Source organism: Micropterus salmoides, unplaced genomic scaffold (genome assembly GCF_014851395.1).
Source record: "Micropterus salmoides isolate LMB-PRFRI ecotype aquatic unplaced genomic scaffold, ASM1485139v1 Ms_hic_scaffold_5, whole genome shotgun sequence".
NCBI classification, from domain to species: Eukaryota; Metazoa; Chordata; class Actinopteri; order Centrarchiformes; family Centrarchidae; genus Micropterus; species Micropterus salmoides.
In genome coordinates, this window is record NW_024044237.1 from 24,546,439 (window position 1) to 24,564,368 (window position 17,930).

At 38.6% G+C, this 17,930-nt stretch overlaps 1 protein-coding gene across 1 annotated transcript in view; it reads right to left on the reverse strand.

The window, feature by feature from the left end:
• diaph2 (diaphanous-related formin 2) overlaps positions 1-17,930 on the reverse strand; it is a 434,333-nt gene that overhangs the window by 277,404 nt on the left and 138,999 nt on the right. The window contains exons 14-16 of the mRNA XM_038699417.1: positions 2,941-3,059; positions 1,138-1,202; positions 205-309 (exon numbers count right to left, since the gene is read on the reverse strand). Coding sequence (XP_038555345.1) covers positions 205-309; positions 1,138-1,202; positions 2,941-3,059 — 289 coding nt within the window. The remainder of the gene's footprint in view (positions 1-204; positions 310-1,137; positions 1,203-2,940; positions 3,060-17,930) is intronic.

The window sequence follows — 17,930 nt, forward strand, 5'->3', positions numbered from 1 at the left end:
TAGTGGCGCTATGATCTTAAGACAAACATTTTTATATAGTTTTGAGATGTTTTTTAGTTAGAAAACTGATTAGAAGGGCTTCTGGATATTAGATTTGTTTTATCTTCTTTTTAATGTTTTTTTGGAAAACATACAAAATAAAAGATCTCTGGGGGAATGGAACACTGTTTTGCAGAGTAGCGGGATTTCACTTTATGGATTTACCTGGGACTCCAGGGCCTGAATCTTTCCCTCCAGCTCTTTGATTTTCTCTTCCTTCTTTTGACACTCGGCCTGGGCCTCCTGCCGCGCACTGAACTCCTCATCAAACTGCAAGAAAAGAGATACAAAAATGTCTATGTGCACATAAAAAACACATGTACACAGATATAAACACACACAAACACACACGTTGGTGAGCGGCACAGTGTCTCCAGAGAATGGCCACGGGGCACATCACCAGACACCAAAACACACTGTCTTACACTCTCTGGCCGATTTCTATTCATAGCTCCCATGGCCCTTGAGCCCTGTTGTCCTTTGTCTTAGTTTCGGGCCTAGCTTTCATGTATGTTGATGGATCTAACCTTTGCAGAAACCAAGCCATGTCGCTACAATGATTTCACTGTCCCAGCAGGGTACACGGTCGGCTGGTGGGACAGAACTCTTAAGAAAAAACATACCCAGGAACCCCTTGGTGTCCCCCAACAGTGGCAGTGGGGCATCTTAATACATATCTAAATACTATACATAATATGCTGGAGGTAAGATTTTTTTTTATGAGGTCATTTTATTTCTCTGAAATATATTAAAAATATTATTATATAAATTAATCAATTACAGAAATAATAATCAATTTAATTACATGAAAAGGAAAAGAGAAAGAGAAAACCCCTTAAAGGGCCAGTTTAAAATGCAGAACTGTATCAAAAGAGCTTGCACATAACTTAACTCTGCCCCGGCACTGTGCACAAATAAGTATACATCAGAACATCGGCACTGATTCTTGTAATGCTGATACGGATCATGTAGCGTCACAGCCAGGTATTGATCAGGGCATGGAAAATCAATAGCTTGTCTGGGAGCTCTGAGGAAGAAAAAACTTTCCTGATGGGAGCCGGCCAACCAAGGGGGATGTTGGAGTGATTAATGTCTCACCTTTTTCGAGTACTCTGCAGCCTTCTGCTCACTCTCTTCAACTTTGGATTTATCCACACACTGATCTGAAAGACAAGACAGCCATAGCCACAAGATACTTCAAAGGTATCTTCCAGGTGAGATGTGCATCATTAGCTCTCTAAGTGAGATTTACAATTAGACATGGGTCTTGTTTCTCAAAGTATGTAAGAATTCATATGATCTCTTGAATGCTGACTGATTTCTTGAAAAGTATGTTTTCAACTGAAGATGGTTTAAAAATTGGCATAAATCATTTTTATGCGTTTCAGCACACCTAAAAATGCTAAAGAGTGTTTCAAGAAGGAAACCCAGTCCTTCCTGTATATCAAAGTAATTTAACTTCAAGGTTTGATTGCATACTATTTAAAAATATATACTGTATTTTCAGATGAGTTACAACATTTCTTTAGTGGTCATTCATAATGTCTCCCAGTAAAGGTTGTATAAATTTGATGCTTGTGATGAAATGCAAAAATCATTAAAAATAAGAATAAGAATAAAATGTGTGCTCTGGGAAAACAGAAGGCAAAGTGCAAAATGGGCAGCAATGGCGACTGATGCAGCAGCTGTGTTACTGTCGTGAAGAAAGGACAAGAGTGGATAAAGTGTTTTCATGATGTGTTCAATGACTGCCACACATATGTTGAAACCAGTCACACCGTGCAACTCTTGGGTCATGCTCTCCTCATCACCCAACTCTCACTGTCAAAGGTGTCCTTAAACAGCAGGAATCATCACCTAAAATTCTGAGTTGTTATCTGTTGCTTAAAGGTGTTTCTTGAAAAAGATTTAATCAGTCAGAGCCTAAAGTACAAGTGTAAGTTTTTGCACATTCTACTTCTTCTTTTCCAGATATTTTGTGTGTAGTTTTATGTATTTTTTTTTGTATATAATGTCTTTACAAACACATAAAACATATTTTACAATTGTCCAGTAGCTGAATCATCTGAAAGACAGTGTATGTGTAAGTTGTGAGTGTAAATTATTGTTAGATCACACATCACACAAAACCATTTTTCCCTTTGAAAAATAATTGTTATTTGGAAGAGACCCCCTAATGTGAAAAATAATACAACAGAATAAAGGGTGGAAAGACACCTTTCAAAAGCCCATGTGGATGTGGCATCTAATTCCACATGTCTTTTGTGTGAATTTAACAAAACACATGTCGCTGAAAGTTTACCATCTGATTAAATCTTAGTAAAGTGAGTGAGAAAACTTATTCAATACCGTATCAGTCCTCTGCGGATAGGTTTAGAAACTTTTAATGACCCTTTGTTAGCAAGTCACAGAACTGTTAGTGACACCACAGTAAGAGAAAGTGGTGTCATTTCTTTCTTTTCTCTGTTTATAAAAAAGTGCTCCATTAGTGATGCACTGCAAATTGATATTTTCTCTAGTATTCCACGGCTGACAAATACCCTAGCTGCAGAAAATGGCACTTAAAATTAACTGAATTCATTTTCCCAGATATAATGTACTATTCATCAATAATTAGATGACCCCAACTTATATGTCAAGCCACTGCATGTGTTTGTCAGAAGAATCTCAGAAGGATAATGAGAATGACTGTGAGGTATCAGAACATGTTTAGCAACATCCATGATATGCCGCCTGCAGCACATAGTTTAAAAAGAAAAAAAAATCTTGAGGATGATTTCGGCTTATTAGGATCTCAATTACACGTCTTGAAGGCTTGTTTTACACATTTTAGACTTTTGCCAGCACACGTTAAATTAATGACTATGACGATGAGTAAATATGAAGCAGTTAATAAGGTACCAATCAGATGGGTGAAGTCCACGTCTAGTCTTTTACTGTAGCCAAAGTCAGGGTCCATTCCATTGCGATGCAGGACCACCTGAGACACGCATTCTTCTATCACCTTGTAATACTGAGGCCTGAGGGTTCAGAAAACATAAAGCAGAACAATTACACATGCCACAGTGATGTGACTGACACAAACTCTACAGGGCTAATTAAGCACAAACGATTCCCTTATCAAAGCTAGAGGTCACAAAATGCCATGTCAAAAAGGGTGCTGCTGCAGAAAATAGGCAACCTATTAAATTTGATCACTTGCTTCACCCCGATCATGAAATTAGTAGATTAATGGGCACACAGAACCCAAGCCTGTGTTAGTCTGTCCATTTCAAGGTGACAGACGGTAGCCAAGGCTACGCTTGCCCTCCTGCCTAATTTGCAATCATCTTTGCCAATTAGAGCAACCATAAAAACTGAAATGTAAATCTAATCAGTGTAATGTGTGTAATTGAAAGCACAATGACCAGAAAAACATGTCAGCCAGTTAGGAGTGTGACTGAGTGCTTGGTGTTGTCGAGCTGGGTGAGTGAATCAGCCTGAGACTCCCATTCTGCCACACAGGTTGGTATATGACCTTTCTCAGTAACATTATCAACTTTAATTGCAAGTGACATTTAGCAAATACAATGGCAGCTTAAGCTCAGCTCCAAACTGAGAAATAATTATTTTCTAAGCATGACATTCACCAGAAGTTGATGTTTAAATTCGCAAGAAAGCAGCTTTTATTCCTCCAATGATTCAAGCTCCATTTATTCATGTAAATTTGAAGTTGAGATTTGAACTGAGGTACCAGATATGGGGAACTGAACCTAAATGATGGTCATCAATAATGGCCGCATAAAATTTTTAAAAGAACAATTCCCTAAACTAGGAATAACAACAATCACAAGCGCAAAATCCATGCGCAAGTGGATGTGACCAACTCATTGTTGCAGTTTGTGTGAACAGTTGGGCAATTCTGTTATGGCACTATGAAATCTGGAATAGGGGTGGAGAGGGATGAATACATTACTAGAGGGAGGAATACAGTATCAGCAGCTAGGGTAGGGTTAGCATTCTGATTCAATAATCACATCAACTCCTTTCATCTCCTTTATAGTAGTGATAGTAGAAGCTAAGTTCTTCTATGAGTCCCAAAGCACAACAGAATGCAACAGCCTTCTGGGGGAAGCTGATGTTCATTCAATTTCCAGAAATGTTATTATTATTTTCAGGGTTCTTACACATTTACCATTTCAATATTCTACACCTTTCCAGACTTCAATTTCCAGACTTTATTATAAATTTTTCACACCATACTTGACATCTGAGTACAAAGAGCTAGATGTTTATTATATAAATAAATTGTTTTAAACTCGCACTGTTAACATGTATGTTACATTCTGACTCTGTATGTTATTATGTTTCCAAAGTCTTGACAGAATATTGTAGCTAGGCACTGTATATCATGTATATTAATTAACAACAAACCATTGTGTCCACATTCCTACACAGAAAGTTGGAGGTGTTCCCTTGTCAAATATCTGTTGCCCAAAGAGGAAGTAAATTACTCTGTGCTATATATAATTGTATTATTTTCAATATATAATATTATATTATTGTCCCCCACATATGTTTTTGTCTCTTTTAAAAATAAAAAACTTAAATCTGTGCACACTGTGTCCCTGAAAAAGACAATGATCGCAGCCATAAAGGCATGCTTTCCTTACGATTTCCTAAGATAGACTGTTTACTTTTCTGATGTCTACATCAATGTAAATCTCATAAATGTTCAGACAGGCTATGTATTTGTTTATTTTTGATATTGCTGAATTTTCTTTTAAACTAATTTGGTTTCAGATGTCAAAATTTGGTACAGTTATAAGGTGCTTGGGGCAAAACTGTTTGCAGGATGTGACACACAGGTGTGGAGCATTGACAGTATGGTGTAGAGACAGCTCTGCGCAGGAGTGTCTTCTGTCGAACGACATACTTGCTTTTAAAGACATCAAGCTGGCTCTGGCCCGCGCTTTCTCACACAGTGGTAAACATTTTGGCTGCACACACTGCTTGCATGATCTTTTTTTTATTCTTTATTTTGCAAGTTTCTGGTTTAATTTCAACATTGGAGGGCATACATAGTAAGATGGGGGGTTTGAGGGTCCATATATTTATATATATATATATATACACACATATATATATAATATATATATATAAAATGGATAAGGCTCTCAGGCATTCTGTATTGCTTTCAAATATGTATTCCCCAGCAGATTGGCTTTTCTCATTTGATACCATCCCAGATGAGTCAACACACATGATTTAGTCTTCCCTCTGCTTTTGTGTCTCTTGTTTGGGGAAGTAACCTCTTTAAATGAGCATTTGGCACATATTCACATGAACAAAAATTTTAGTTTACAAACCCCCCTAAACTTAAATAGCCCCTGTGTTTCATCAAGTTTTCTGTTCAACTTTTGGACATTCAGAATCTATCCCACATATCTGTGTTTACTGACATTTTAAGAATAAATTCATAATAGCGAGAAAAAAATCATATTATTATAAGAATAAAGTCGTTGTTTAATCAGAATAAAGTCATATTTTTTTTATCCACCCGCCCTATACACTGCTGTCCATTAGCCTACGTTATTGCTCTACTGATATGGTTGTATCCCCTTCAGACCATCTGACTGACACAGAACCGTTTGGGACTGTACTGGATGAGACAAGTGAGCTGTGCTTCATCGGGGGTGGAACACCGAAACAAATAGAAAAGATTTCTGATCAGGCATACATTTCACCACAAATGCTAACTCCATCACCACTGATAAAGTGCGGCCGCTTCAGTAGGAAACATTCTGGAGTAGTGAGACAGTCCCAAACAGAGCAAAAGTGGCTCTAAGAAAGAGAGATGCCGAGACAGCGGCGACACAGCACTACCGGTCAGAGGAAAGACGCAATCTAACGTTTTACAAGTCTAAGTAACTGGAGACTGCAGGTATACCAAGACATGCACATATGACTCGAAACCTATTCTAATATAACTTTTTTTCTCATATGTGAATTAATTTTCAAAATATCAGATAACTATTGTTTGTTTCTAACAGTAACTCTAATACTCAAATACACTGACTAAACACAAGCATTTTTTGATCAAAATAATTGCTAGGGACAATTCAGTTTTTCTTTTTCCCATACTTATCCAGACCTGCAAATTATTTATATACAATCCCATACTTTTTCAATCTGCATAGGAATCCTGTATTTTAGAAAAAGAAGAAGACTGGAAGTTCCATAAATCACTGTATGGCAGATATGCTGTAGCTTTATGGCCTTTTAGCTTCTTGATATTGTCCACTAGATTTGTTTGAAAATAAGTTAAATTCAGAGAAGATCTTATGACAACTCCGATGCAGATAAGGAACTCACAGTCTGATCAAAGCCTGCCGGTCTGAAGGCTCGGCATGAAAGCATTAAGCATTAAGGGGAAGGAGCACTAATGTTACTAAAATGTAACACTTGATTTGAGCTGAGAGAGCTGTGAACAAAGTGTCTGTTGTCAGGATGTTTCATTTTGTGTAATACCAAAAAAGCACATATCTTAAGTGTGTGTCAAAATAAAAAGGAACGTGATGAACAGCATCTTGTTATTAACAACATTAAATAGAAAGAAGTTTATTTTCGAGGCTTTGACTCCAAACTGTTGCCCATAAATTCAAAGGCTATGTTCTGTTGGTACCTTGTGGGTGGACAGGCCATATCATGTTATGAACAGAAATATGAAAGAACACAAAAATCTGAGCCAAAGCAAATAAGAATAAATCAGCATTTAGGTGCACTGTTTTGAAAGCATGAAATACCATACATTAAGCTTGAGCTGGCGGATTCGCCCACTCATGATTGGAACAAGCTAGCAAAAGCTCACACATCGCCCTGCATGGCTTAAGCGCTGTGGCACTCGGCTTACAACTGTCACCAATGTACACCACATTATTATCTCAATAAGCCGCCCTATTTTCCCTGCGTCCTCCATCCTCCGCCACCACCAAGCAGATAGGGGCTGGGTGGAGATAACTAGAGACGGAGAGAGTGACCCAGAACTGTCAGGCCCCTCCACAGTGGGCAGGGCTGGGCTCCAGAAGCTAGCATATGTCCCCTGCATCATTCCCCACCTCTTCTTTTACTTTGGCACCTTCATTTCTTCCAATGATAGCTTGCAGTTCAGCACAGCCCCAGCCACTTGATCCAGCTCTGCTCCACATAACCAGTGTAATCCCCATATCACCAGGCTCCAAAAGAGCAGATCTGCTCTATATTTACTGGGTGGGTTTGATGTGCTCCCATTCATTAGGCTTGCAGTGAGAGATTAATTATCAAAAATAAACCAAGCCCTGAAGGGGAGAGCAACAACTAATGTTGTGTTAGGAGGAATGACAGTAGACAGAGCACTTCAACAGTTTGCCCACTGCAGACCTTCATATTATTAGAATACTAATTATATTATTGAATTAATTATCATTGAATGTAGATTATTATTTGACACATGAATCAAGGCACCACTAGTGTTATCGATTCCAATTCACACTACGATGAAAACAACTTAATCCTTTACTTTAGATAGAATATTATGAGCACACCTGCATCCTTTTGATCACAAAGCCAAAGAATGTCACACATTTATACAACCTACCTAACCTGCATTGCTACCACGCATTCCCTGACATGCCTATTTTTGTTTTTGTTTCAAGTTGGCAAAATATTATAGATATACACCAAATCATTTACATTCACCAAATTTTGACTACAACATGAAAAGATAGAAACTTTAAGGGTGAAGACTGGAAAAAGATAGATAGTATCTATTGGAAATAGCTGCATGTACTGTAGTACTGCATCTTCCATCATCCTAACTCACACAGCTGTGATGTATTGGGAATAAAATGCCTTAATCAGAATGTCTGGCGCTAATGTTTGTGAGTGTGTGTGTGGGTATGCCCTTGCTTTTGTGAAGGAGGCTGGAGAAAAAAAAATATTTCTAAAACATATCTTTAAAAAGACCATCAGTTTATTTATTTTTTTAAGAGCATCAGCACAGATCCCTTCTTATTGCTGGCTTACAGAAGGGTACATGGACATTGGAGCTGAGGTGGACGTGGCTATACTAGCTGGTTAATGTGAATTCTATTTCTCACTTTCTCCAAATAGATGAGGAATACATTATTCATAACGCCAAGGGAATAGCAACTTGTCTATGGTAAATTCATCTTGTTCCTCTCATCCTCCCTTCATCTTCCTACTTTCTTATTTCTGAAAAAAGGTCTGACACAGCACTGAATTCATCAGTGTCATTCCATTCAGAGGAGCGGCGGCCTTCCTGCCCAGTGACTGACATATTTGCTCTACAAAGGCAAAATGGAAAGCTAACCCAACGGTTTAAATTTACTTAATAATTTCAAAATACACAATATTGTCCTTACTCTAACAATTTGTCTGTTGTTACTTCCAGTGTTCGTAGACAAAGAAAGTGTACAAAAAGAGTTAGTGCACCCAGACTAATAATCTTTGTAGTGCTGACTACATGTTCCTTTTTCACACTGCACTGCTGTGAAATGCTGTCTTCACAAGAACTACAGACAACACCTGACCTCCCCACCAGCAATGCTGGGTGTGACCAGAGGTTCAACAGTGGTTAATGAAGCAATTCCTCCAAATAGAAGATGCAGTGTGTAATTTTACCAATTTTATGTATTTAATTGTTATATATTTTATGTTTAAGTTTGTGGGTGGTTTATGTTTCATCTGACTGCAAGACTCTTTATCACCACACAGCTTGTGAAAATCAAGTTGAATTAATGAATAACAGAGGCGAGCTAATACAGTTGATAGAGTTGTAGTTAAATGACACAAAAGTTACACTAATATAAAGGTATTTTAAGTTTGACTTTTAAAAATCAATGGGTCTCTTACTTTTGGGATGATAAAAGTACATAAATTTCAACCTAGATTTTACTTTTCAAGATATGTTGGTCAAAGACAAACAAACAGACAAGCAAATCCCAAGACTATCTAAGCATTGACATACAGTAGAGCACCACAAGGGCATAAGTCAATAAAAAGACTGTGGTATGTAAAAATCACACAGAACTTACCTGATGTAATAGTCATTCCTGATGAGCAATAGGTGCTGAAGAATTGACAGGAAGTAGGGCTCTGAGCCAGTGTCTTTCACCATATTCGACAGGAGATGGTACACTTCACTCATATCAGTACAGAAGCAAGGTTAAGGAAAACAACTCTATGACAGTCTTACTTTTTAGGTTTCTAAGTTAATCCATTTAACAGTTAAGGTTAACTTCTTGAGAAAACACCACATTTCAGTTCATTATTCAGGTGCATTCAATTCCTTGTAAACATTTAAAATTTTATTAGTACTTCTTTTCTTTATAATTACTTATTTATTTCCCCCAGTTCCTCACCTCAAGGTTTTCTGACAGCCATCATTGTGCAAAGCAAACGGAGATGTGATTCCTCTTATCCACTTTCTCTCAGGGGAGCTACAACAGTGGAAAATAGCTAAGTTGAGGACAGGCATTGGCAATAAAGAACGCTCCTTCTGGTTTACCTGTCACTCACTAGAATAGAGAAAATTCATTACATTTGAATGTTTAAGGCAAGAATGATGGGGAGCTGATCATTCGCAGGCCAAAATATAGCTGAGATTCAGTTCTCAGATTGAAACTGACATGTACTCAGGAGTGAAAATTCATGTTATTAAATTTGCAAAAGGTATTGATTATGTGTCTTACGTTAGCTTTCCCCAGTAGGAAACATTGATGGCTTTCAAAAATAATGCGAGAACTACGTATATAACACACAGTAAAGGTAAGCATTGAAACATATTTCAAAATTACATTATGTTAACTGTTGATTTGTAGTACATTTAAAAAAAAATATTGTAATTTGTGTTTCTCAAACTTTTAATAGTTTCCTAAAAGTGTAGTTCTAACAAGTAAAGATCCCAGGAAAATGAATGATTTGGAGACTATTTAACTTTGCTTGAGAAAGGAGGATTTCCCCATGGAGCCTCATCTTGTTTGAAAGAGTAGAAAAAGGTTCTCAGATATGTGCACACATGCAGAGAAAAGAAGACTAGGGAGAAACTTGCAGAGATGAGAACAGGTGAAATTCGGGACGGGGGAGTTGGGGGTGGGTGTGACCTCCAGTACATTACAATCAGTATCAACGTAGTATATCTGTAGTAAAACATGTCAATGTCAAAACTCAACGCTCAAATTGATGTTTGTTCAATTTTGTTCATGAAGTCAACTGTCTGACATTTGGGAAACACACACGATTGTCACAGCTGTCTGTGTAATTAGCATGTCAAACCTATCCTTCTCCGTGGCTGCCTGCAGCTACACTTCCCCTGTCCTTGCGACTGCAACTTCCACGAGGTTCATCTACACTACAAAAGAACTTGCACCTGTGTTACTTTGTGGCTATAACAATGTTGTTGACACAATGTCCAAGAGACTGTGCAGTCACTGCTGCAGCCAGTGGAGAGCCAGAACAGTGCCCATCTGTGGGCAACACCAAACTTATGTTTCACAACAGTCAGTATTTAATGTTTTATTAGGCTATAACTAATCAAAACTCAAGTTTAGCATAATTTTCAGGACACACAAGACAGGATTCAGGACCACTGCTCATAATTTGGAACTGTCCCAAATTTTTCAGATGTCTGGTCTGATTTTTTTATGATGTTCAGGTAACTGAGCCAAATTAACACTCAACAGAGCAACAGTAATATTTCTACTACTTTAATGTGTTATAATAGATGATTTCATGGATATACTAATGTTACAGATCCAAAACATGACCGATTAGAGGGGCCCAACTAACACGTTTTCAAAGGTTAATCTGAATATTTTGTCAATATTATTTGTCAGATTTCATCAACAGCTAACGAAGGATGACTCTGTAAGAGAGTATCAATGTCAGATTCAATTTATTTCCCCAATAAAAAAACAGCATTTAACTGCATTCTCCATTTCCAATACTATCATCCAATACAAAACAATCTGTAGCCGCTGCAATTGGGGAAGATCAATTCTTTTAAATACTGTTTGACACTTTTCCTATTAGTTTCAACAATGTCTGTAATTAAACTCCTATCCCATATAATTTTTTTTGAGAGGAGAGAGGGATGGGAATACAGGCTCCTCTGCAGTATCATTTCCCTCCCTTGTATTAGCTGAGTATGAAGCCTGAGAGAATTACCAATCCTGTGAGATTCAATTATAGCCTCACCACAGCAGTATTTGAGAGGACATGAGAAGGGGCTCAGGCTGGGAAAGTATCCAACTAGCTTCATCTATCACTAAGCTGCAGACATAAACCTAATGTGGAATGCCAATCCATTCGATGACACCCCCTTCTATGCTATCTTTCTCGCTCTGTGTCTCTCTCTGTCTTTACACTCCCTCTCCAAATAATGAATAAACATGAGTGGCAGTCAAGTGTGACGTAGGCCACTCAATGGTGGGGTCAATCAATCACCATTGCACAGCCCATTAATATTTATTAGTGGCCTGGAGTCACCTCCTCGGCACCTAGACCTGGGCCGGACACAGAGGAGACTCTCAAGGTTAATATTCATGAAACTGCTGGGAGAAACAAGACACATATGCAATGCTCAGGTAGTAAAAGTCCTACCTGCCTGATATATGTGTGTTGTGTGTGTGTGTGTGTGTGTGTGGTGTGTGTGAGTGTGTGATATGTGTGCGTAACTGTGTGTGTGCTATGCAGGCAAGGGGACAAAGTGTAGCCTGGGCATTCGAATCATGCTCAGAGCTCACAGATCAATACCACATTGTCCTTGGAAACAAACATTGGGCCTTCTCATTTGTGAACCTGCTCAAGCACATCATTAATCCAGGTGCACTTTTGTCTCTGCGTGCACACACATACACAGCCTTCTCCCCTCACCTACATGTGTCAACAGAAACCGTCACTCACAGCAGCACGTTGTGCCAGTACTAGAACTGTGGGATTTGGTGGAAGAAAAAGGTTGTGGGAATGAACATCTGCATAACAATGTCAGCGTCGGGTTTGTCTGCTCACAATGTCAGCCACTCATACATAGCCTTAGAGAAGATTTGTGAATTATTAAAGGGTTCTTCTCTAGGATGCTTGAAGAAGTTTCCAACTCTCGACTAAATTACTGCTCACCTTATCAACTTCTTCTCTGCATGTTAGGAGTTAAATAGACAGAGCTGGAGGAGAAAAGTCGCATTTCTAAAATGCAACAGAAAGACAAGGAGTGATAATACTTGAACAGAAGAAACCTTGGCAATATAATATGCCTACACATAAAAATGTTTAATTGTCTACAGTTTAATTGTGCAGTAAATGGTAAGAAAAGGAAAGCATATGTCTATTTGATATCATCCTCTTGAGTCTTACAACAGTAAGTACTTAACCCAGTACTAACAGACAAAGGACAAAAAGTGATGTGGAGAGGAGGAGAAGAGTAAATAAAAGAAGAGTGAAGAGGTGGGAGGTTAAGATGACAGGGTTATTTACCAAGTATACCTGGTCAGAGATGGAGCTGGATATTGTGCTCAGCCTCCTCAAATCCTTCTCTAATGAATCAACCCATGAGGGGCTTTAGCGTGTAAAGCTTGACCAAACCCACAATACACATCATCTCTCACTTATAGCTCTGCAGGTATTGTCATCTGTATATTCACAGAGAGGGAGGACAAAAGGATATTCCATCTCAGCACGGATGTCATCCAGGCGATGGGAGAGTTCAATAGAGTCCTCCTCCTTGTTCTCATTGAACACCTTCAGCTGTATGTCTAGCTCCTCTGTCTCTTTTAGCTCCTAGATTGAGTTACACAGAGAAGATAGTTGCAATGTTATTATGATAAACAGATGTAGCATCTGCAGGAATAATTTAGATATAACTTGTAATAATATATTACTCAAGTATTTGTATTGTTGAATCTTATCACACTTTTATATCTCATTATAAATCAGGCCTATTATAAAACTGTAATACTAGAATATTAGTTTCCCTGTTCCAGCTGTACAAAGAACTGGGAACTGAGACGACCTGAACCCTCTCACTAGGTTTTCCACACAGTAACTATTCCTGCACACCTGTTCCAGCCACGAGGGGCTATGGCAGTGCTCTTTACCACTTCTCTATGAATCACTGGCAGTGGAGATTACAGATGGAGACAGAGCAAAATGTAACCCAATTTCTGCAGGTATCAATCACCCGTTTTTTGGGTGCACCATCTGTCTTAAGCGACCGTGGTTCGGAGGGAGGTGCACGGTAGGGTGGGGGGTGGGGGCAAATACATGTGTCAAGGACTATAAGAACAAAACAAATGGTGCTTTCTTTTTCAGTGTTCACTTTTTCTTTGCCAACAGCTACGCTGACTCCTGAGCATAACTCATAATTAGATGAAAGACTGTCAGTTTGAATGTCGGAATTAAAAAGCGGTGAATGTGGCATTCATAAATGGCTGTACATTGAGACTCTTTCATATCAGGGGGCAGAACTGAAGATAATTAAAGTAATGACAGCAATAATCAACAGGAGCAGCTGGGATGACTTATTAACAACTGGCTCTGTGACACGTTCACCCCACTCGCTACAAATGAGAGCTTGAATGATGAGCTGGAGCTCGTTTTCCTTCGCTTGGTGTGTAGGCTTGCTGATAATGATGCCAGGATGACCCGTGTGATAAGGTGCCAGCACTGCATAACACTTGACACAAGCTGCTACAACTACTCCTACTACTAGTTATACCACTACTAGTAGTACCATAACTAACTGAGTTAAAAATAACAACAACATTAACAAAATTTCTTTTTAATATTATTTGTGTTATGTGACAGGTCCAGCCTTTGTGATTTGAGGTCACTAACTAACTCATTACTGTTCTCAAATCTTGTGAGGAGGAATTCCTTTTACACCTGGATTATTTGGTTTGAATGCCTCATTGTTTAACAAAATTGCATTAAATATTCATAACATTTTGAAAGTGCTGCATGACTGAAAATGCTGTTTGGCTATTTGTTAACTACAGTCAAATAATGTGCTGAAATGTGTTTGATGTAAGGCTAAAAATCTGCTAGGTGGAGAATGTAGTCAGAGTCTAAAACAGGCAAGCGGTTCTAACAGAATTACCAAAGCAATACACTCTTGACAGAATTTCATTTTTTATTCATGTGCATAGTCTAACCATGTTGGGCCTGATAGTTTGATAACTCACAGGTAGGATCTTCTTGAGGCCACATCTTAGGAACTCATTACGTAGGTGTATCCGAAAGTCCAGGTCATCAGGGGAAGTGACCAGGGCATTGATCAGCTGCATGCAAGCAACCTTTGCAGTAGACAAAAGACAGAAAAACAAATGAGACATTTCTTGCAAAACATATCAATACAAGATCATTCCATTTAATTGTGAATTCTTTTTGGTCTCTGTAATATAAATATGCCCTTTTGAGTCATTATTTGCTCTAATATTCCCTTTCCAAAACAAAAACTACAGAAATGGGAGTGCAACAATGAGAGAGAGAGCAGAGGGATAGTAGAATGTACAGATCTGGTGTGTCTACTGAATAGATGTGCATTATTAATGGATTTATTGGTAAGGAAAAGGCGTGTGTGTGCGCGTGTGGTGGGGGGTTGGGTGGAGGGGGGATAAGAGTCATCGGTGATGAATTATAATGAGCAGTAAGGTGTTTCAGGGGAGCAAGCCATGGATAAGACAGTTTTCCTTGGACAGACAATCGATAGCAGACTGAAATATTCCCATGGAAGATAGGAGACATTGTCTTCTGAAACCTTGACTGTGTACTGTTGGCTTGTATGTGATTAATAAGCGCCACAACACTGCTGATTCTGTGTGGTTTCCTGGGTCAGTTTTATTATTTTTCGAGTTTAAATTTTTAGTCTAACACTCAAATCTACAAATGCACGTCTTTCTATGTAATGCCATCAGCATTTACACTAGGAAAAGCTTTCTTTTTACTTGTTGTCTTGCTTTGTCCCCTAAACCTTTTAACACACTTTTGTTCAATAAACAAAATTTTAAGTATATTTAATGAGCACTACAGTCAAATGTTGCTGCTTTTTGAGTTGATGTCTGATGAAGGGCAGAACAAAAGCTATCTGAAATGAACAGTATTATTCTGTTTTACTGTTACCTTAAACTTGTAGCAGCACTACAACAAACGTTTGTTAGCGAGGTGATAGCGAGGTGAAAAATGCATGTTGTTATGCAATACAGATATAAGATACTGTATATTCCCTTTGGAAAGCACAAGCTTGCTGCAGTAAAGGATGCACCTCTATTCATATATGTGGCACCAGGCCAGGCAGTTCCAGAAAAGCTTGAGGGCCTCTATAGGCAAGATCTCTGCATTGAAACATTTTACTCTATCCACCAGAGGCCAGAAACATAAAAGAAACTCGACCAAATCTCCACCAAATTTTGTATGTGCCATGGTGCTCATGAAAAATTCTTTCTCTTCTCCTGCATATAGATTGAACACCTTGAACATACCTCAGTCATGTACTATATATGTGTCACATGGAGTGGGAAGCGGTTGTTTTGGGGGGGGGGGGCATTACCTGGGTTAGGTTTAGCGAGCTGCAGAGGTGCCATAGGGGTGTACCAAACATCATAATTAAAAGTGGCACTCCTGGGACGGTTTTAAAGTTGAAATGCTGAGTTTCTCTGTGCTCAGCAGACAAGCATAGCCTGAACTACAGCAAAACACATTTTAATCACATTAGCAAAGTCTAGTTCTACAGCCCATCACAGGTTTTGGATAAAAAGTCTATTAATTTCCTTGAACCCCTGCATCAGCAAAGCATTTTAATTTACTTCACAATTAGCAGAGCTTCATTTCATTAACGGCAAAATTTAAGGAAAAACAACAGCCTCCTAATAAAAGAATATCTACTTTCGCTTCCACCACCCGCCTCATCAGTTTCCTTCATGACTTTTCCTTCATGACTTCACAATCCCCGCAGTTAAAAAAGTAATTCCTAAGGTAATTCCCAGCTTTTGGTTTCACAAAAACATGTTTAAAGCTGTGTTTTATTGCTGTCGTATAGTTTTTCCTGCTGCTGAAGAATACTATTGAAAATTAAGAGAGGTATGGTGCTTTAGTTGCCCTTTCACGAGTCCTCTGAGACCCAACTTGACAGCAGCATGGGGAAGTATTTGTAAGATGTGAGAAAATTGAGCAAGGTAGTGCGAGGAGGAGAAAATGTGAGAAAAAGTGACAAAAAGCTTAGAGGAACTCAACATCTCTGCTTTTTTATTACTGCTTTTTATTATCATTTTTCTGCTCTTTGCAAAAAGAATGGGAAGTTCAATAGAGGTGCTCAAAGAAGCAGGTGTTTTTGATTAAAGCAGTGACAATGGAGCTCCGGCTGCATTTCAATAGCCCGGTGATCACATCCCATCGTGTGCAAGAGGTGCAGTTGGGTTTACAAGTGAACTAAAGACAGGAAGAAAATGAGAGAAAACACTGTATGAAGACAGTTGAGGCTGGGGTACAGTGGGCCACAGAGTGACACAACTGTCAATTTGATTTTTGCCTGGCATTAAGCGTGATCTTCATGACACAACATAATTTGCGTGAATCACACTGGACTGTGCCAGATTTCTGTCCACTGTACATGGGAAAACTCCTGCTTTTGTTAAAAGTTGCTACTAAGTCTTTTTAAGTATGAATCAGTGTGCATGACAAGACAAGGCATCCTGAAATGTGTACTGTACCACAGAATAATACAGCAGTCAGAACAATGCTACAGAGTGACTATGGTTACTGTATTGGCCACTGAACCATAAAGGTAACTTTTCTCCTTCAAAAAAGAATCTAATAAAAGGGCAGTGATAAATATGAGACATTGATGTTAACTGCTTTTTGTGCGCAATTCCTAACCTGCAGCTGCTGGGCGTCGTGGTTCTCCAGTCCTTCCACAATTGGAGCAAACCTCTCTTTATTGTTCCTCTTGCAGCAATTGTCATGGCAGCTAGAATCTTATCCAGGCTGGAAGAAAACAGAGAACGGGGAGCAGGCAAAACAAAAGTCAACAAACACTTTTATCACCTCACTGACAGGACATTTACTCACAATTTTCAGCTCAAACACCATGTATCTTATCTTCCTGTGATGGTGTGGACATTTGTTTGGCCAGTCTTTGGTCACCCTGACAAATGCTACTGCTCCATCTATTTGTATGCAATCCGGTCTATTATTGCTGCAATATCCAATTTTGACTTCATCGTGCTTGTTACTAAGGTGATGCTAGACAAAAGCAGGTCTTTACTGCAAATGTGTTCAGTTGTCAAAGCAATTGTGGTAGGGTGTATTTGGCTGTGTGAGAAAGGGTGCAAATTATTGAGGAGACTGCCAGACCAATGTGCAAATACACCTATTGAGAAGGTAAGCAAATTAGAGTACTTGCAAGGCCTCAAGGCAGCTCAGCTAAATAGAGCTTGGACAATTTCAACATTTAAATTGTGAATGAAAGAGAAATTGTGTGCTGAACACACAAACACATACAATAAAAGTAAATTGATGTCTATTGAGCACTTATGTAAATAGTGATTTACAATATTCGTACATAATAATTGGCAACAACTACTCTCTCTGTCACTACAAGGCCACATTTGTTATTTGCCTTCATTGAGGAAATAAACAGCTTAACCTCCTTTCCTTAACCTTCTTATCCTGTGGGTACAAAGAGATCTTAGCCTGATATATCTGATACCCTTGCTGTTCCAATAAATTAGTTTAAAATAATAAAGAAATAAATCACACTAGGCCAATTGGTAAAATGTGAGCTGTATGGATCAAACAATTTGTGTTTATATGTGAGATGTCTACTTACACGTGTCACATAGGGTTGCTGTTGCCGTTTTTAT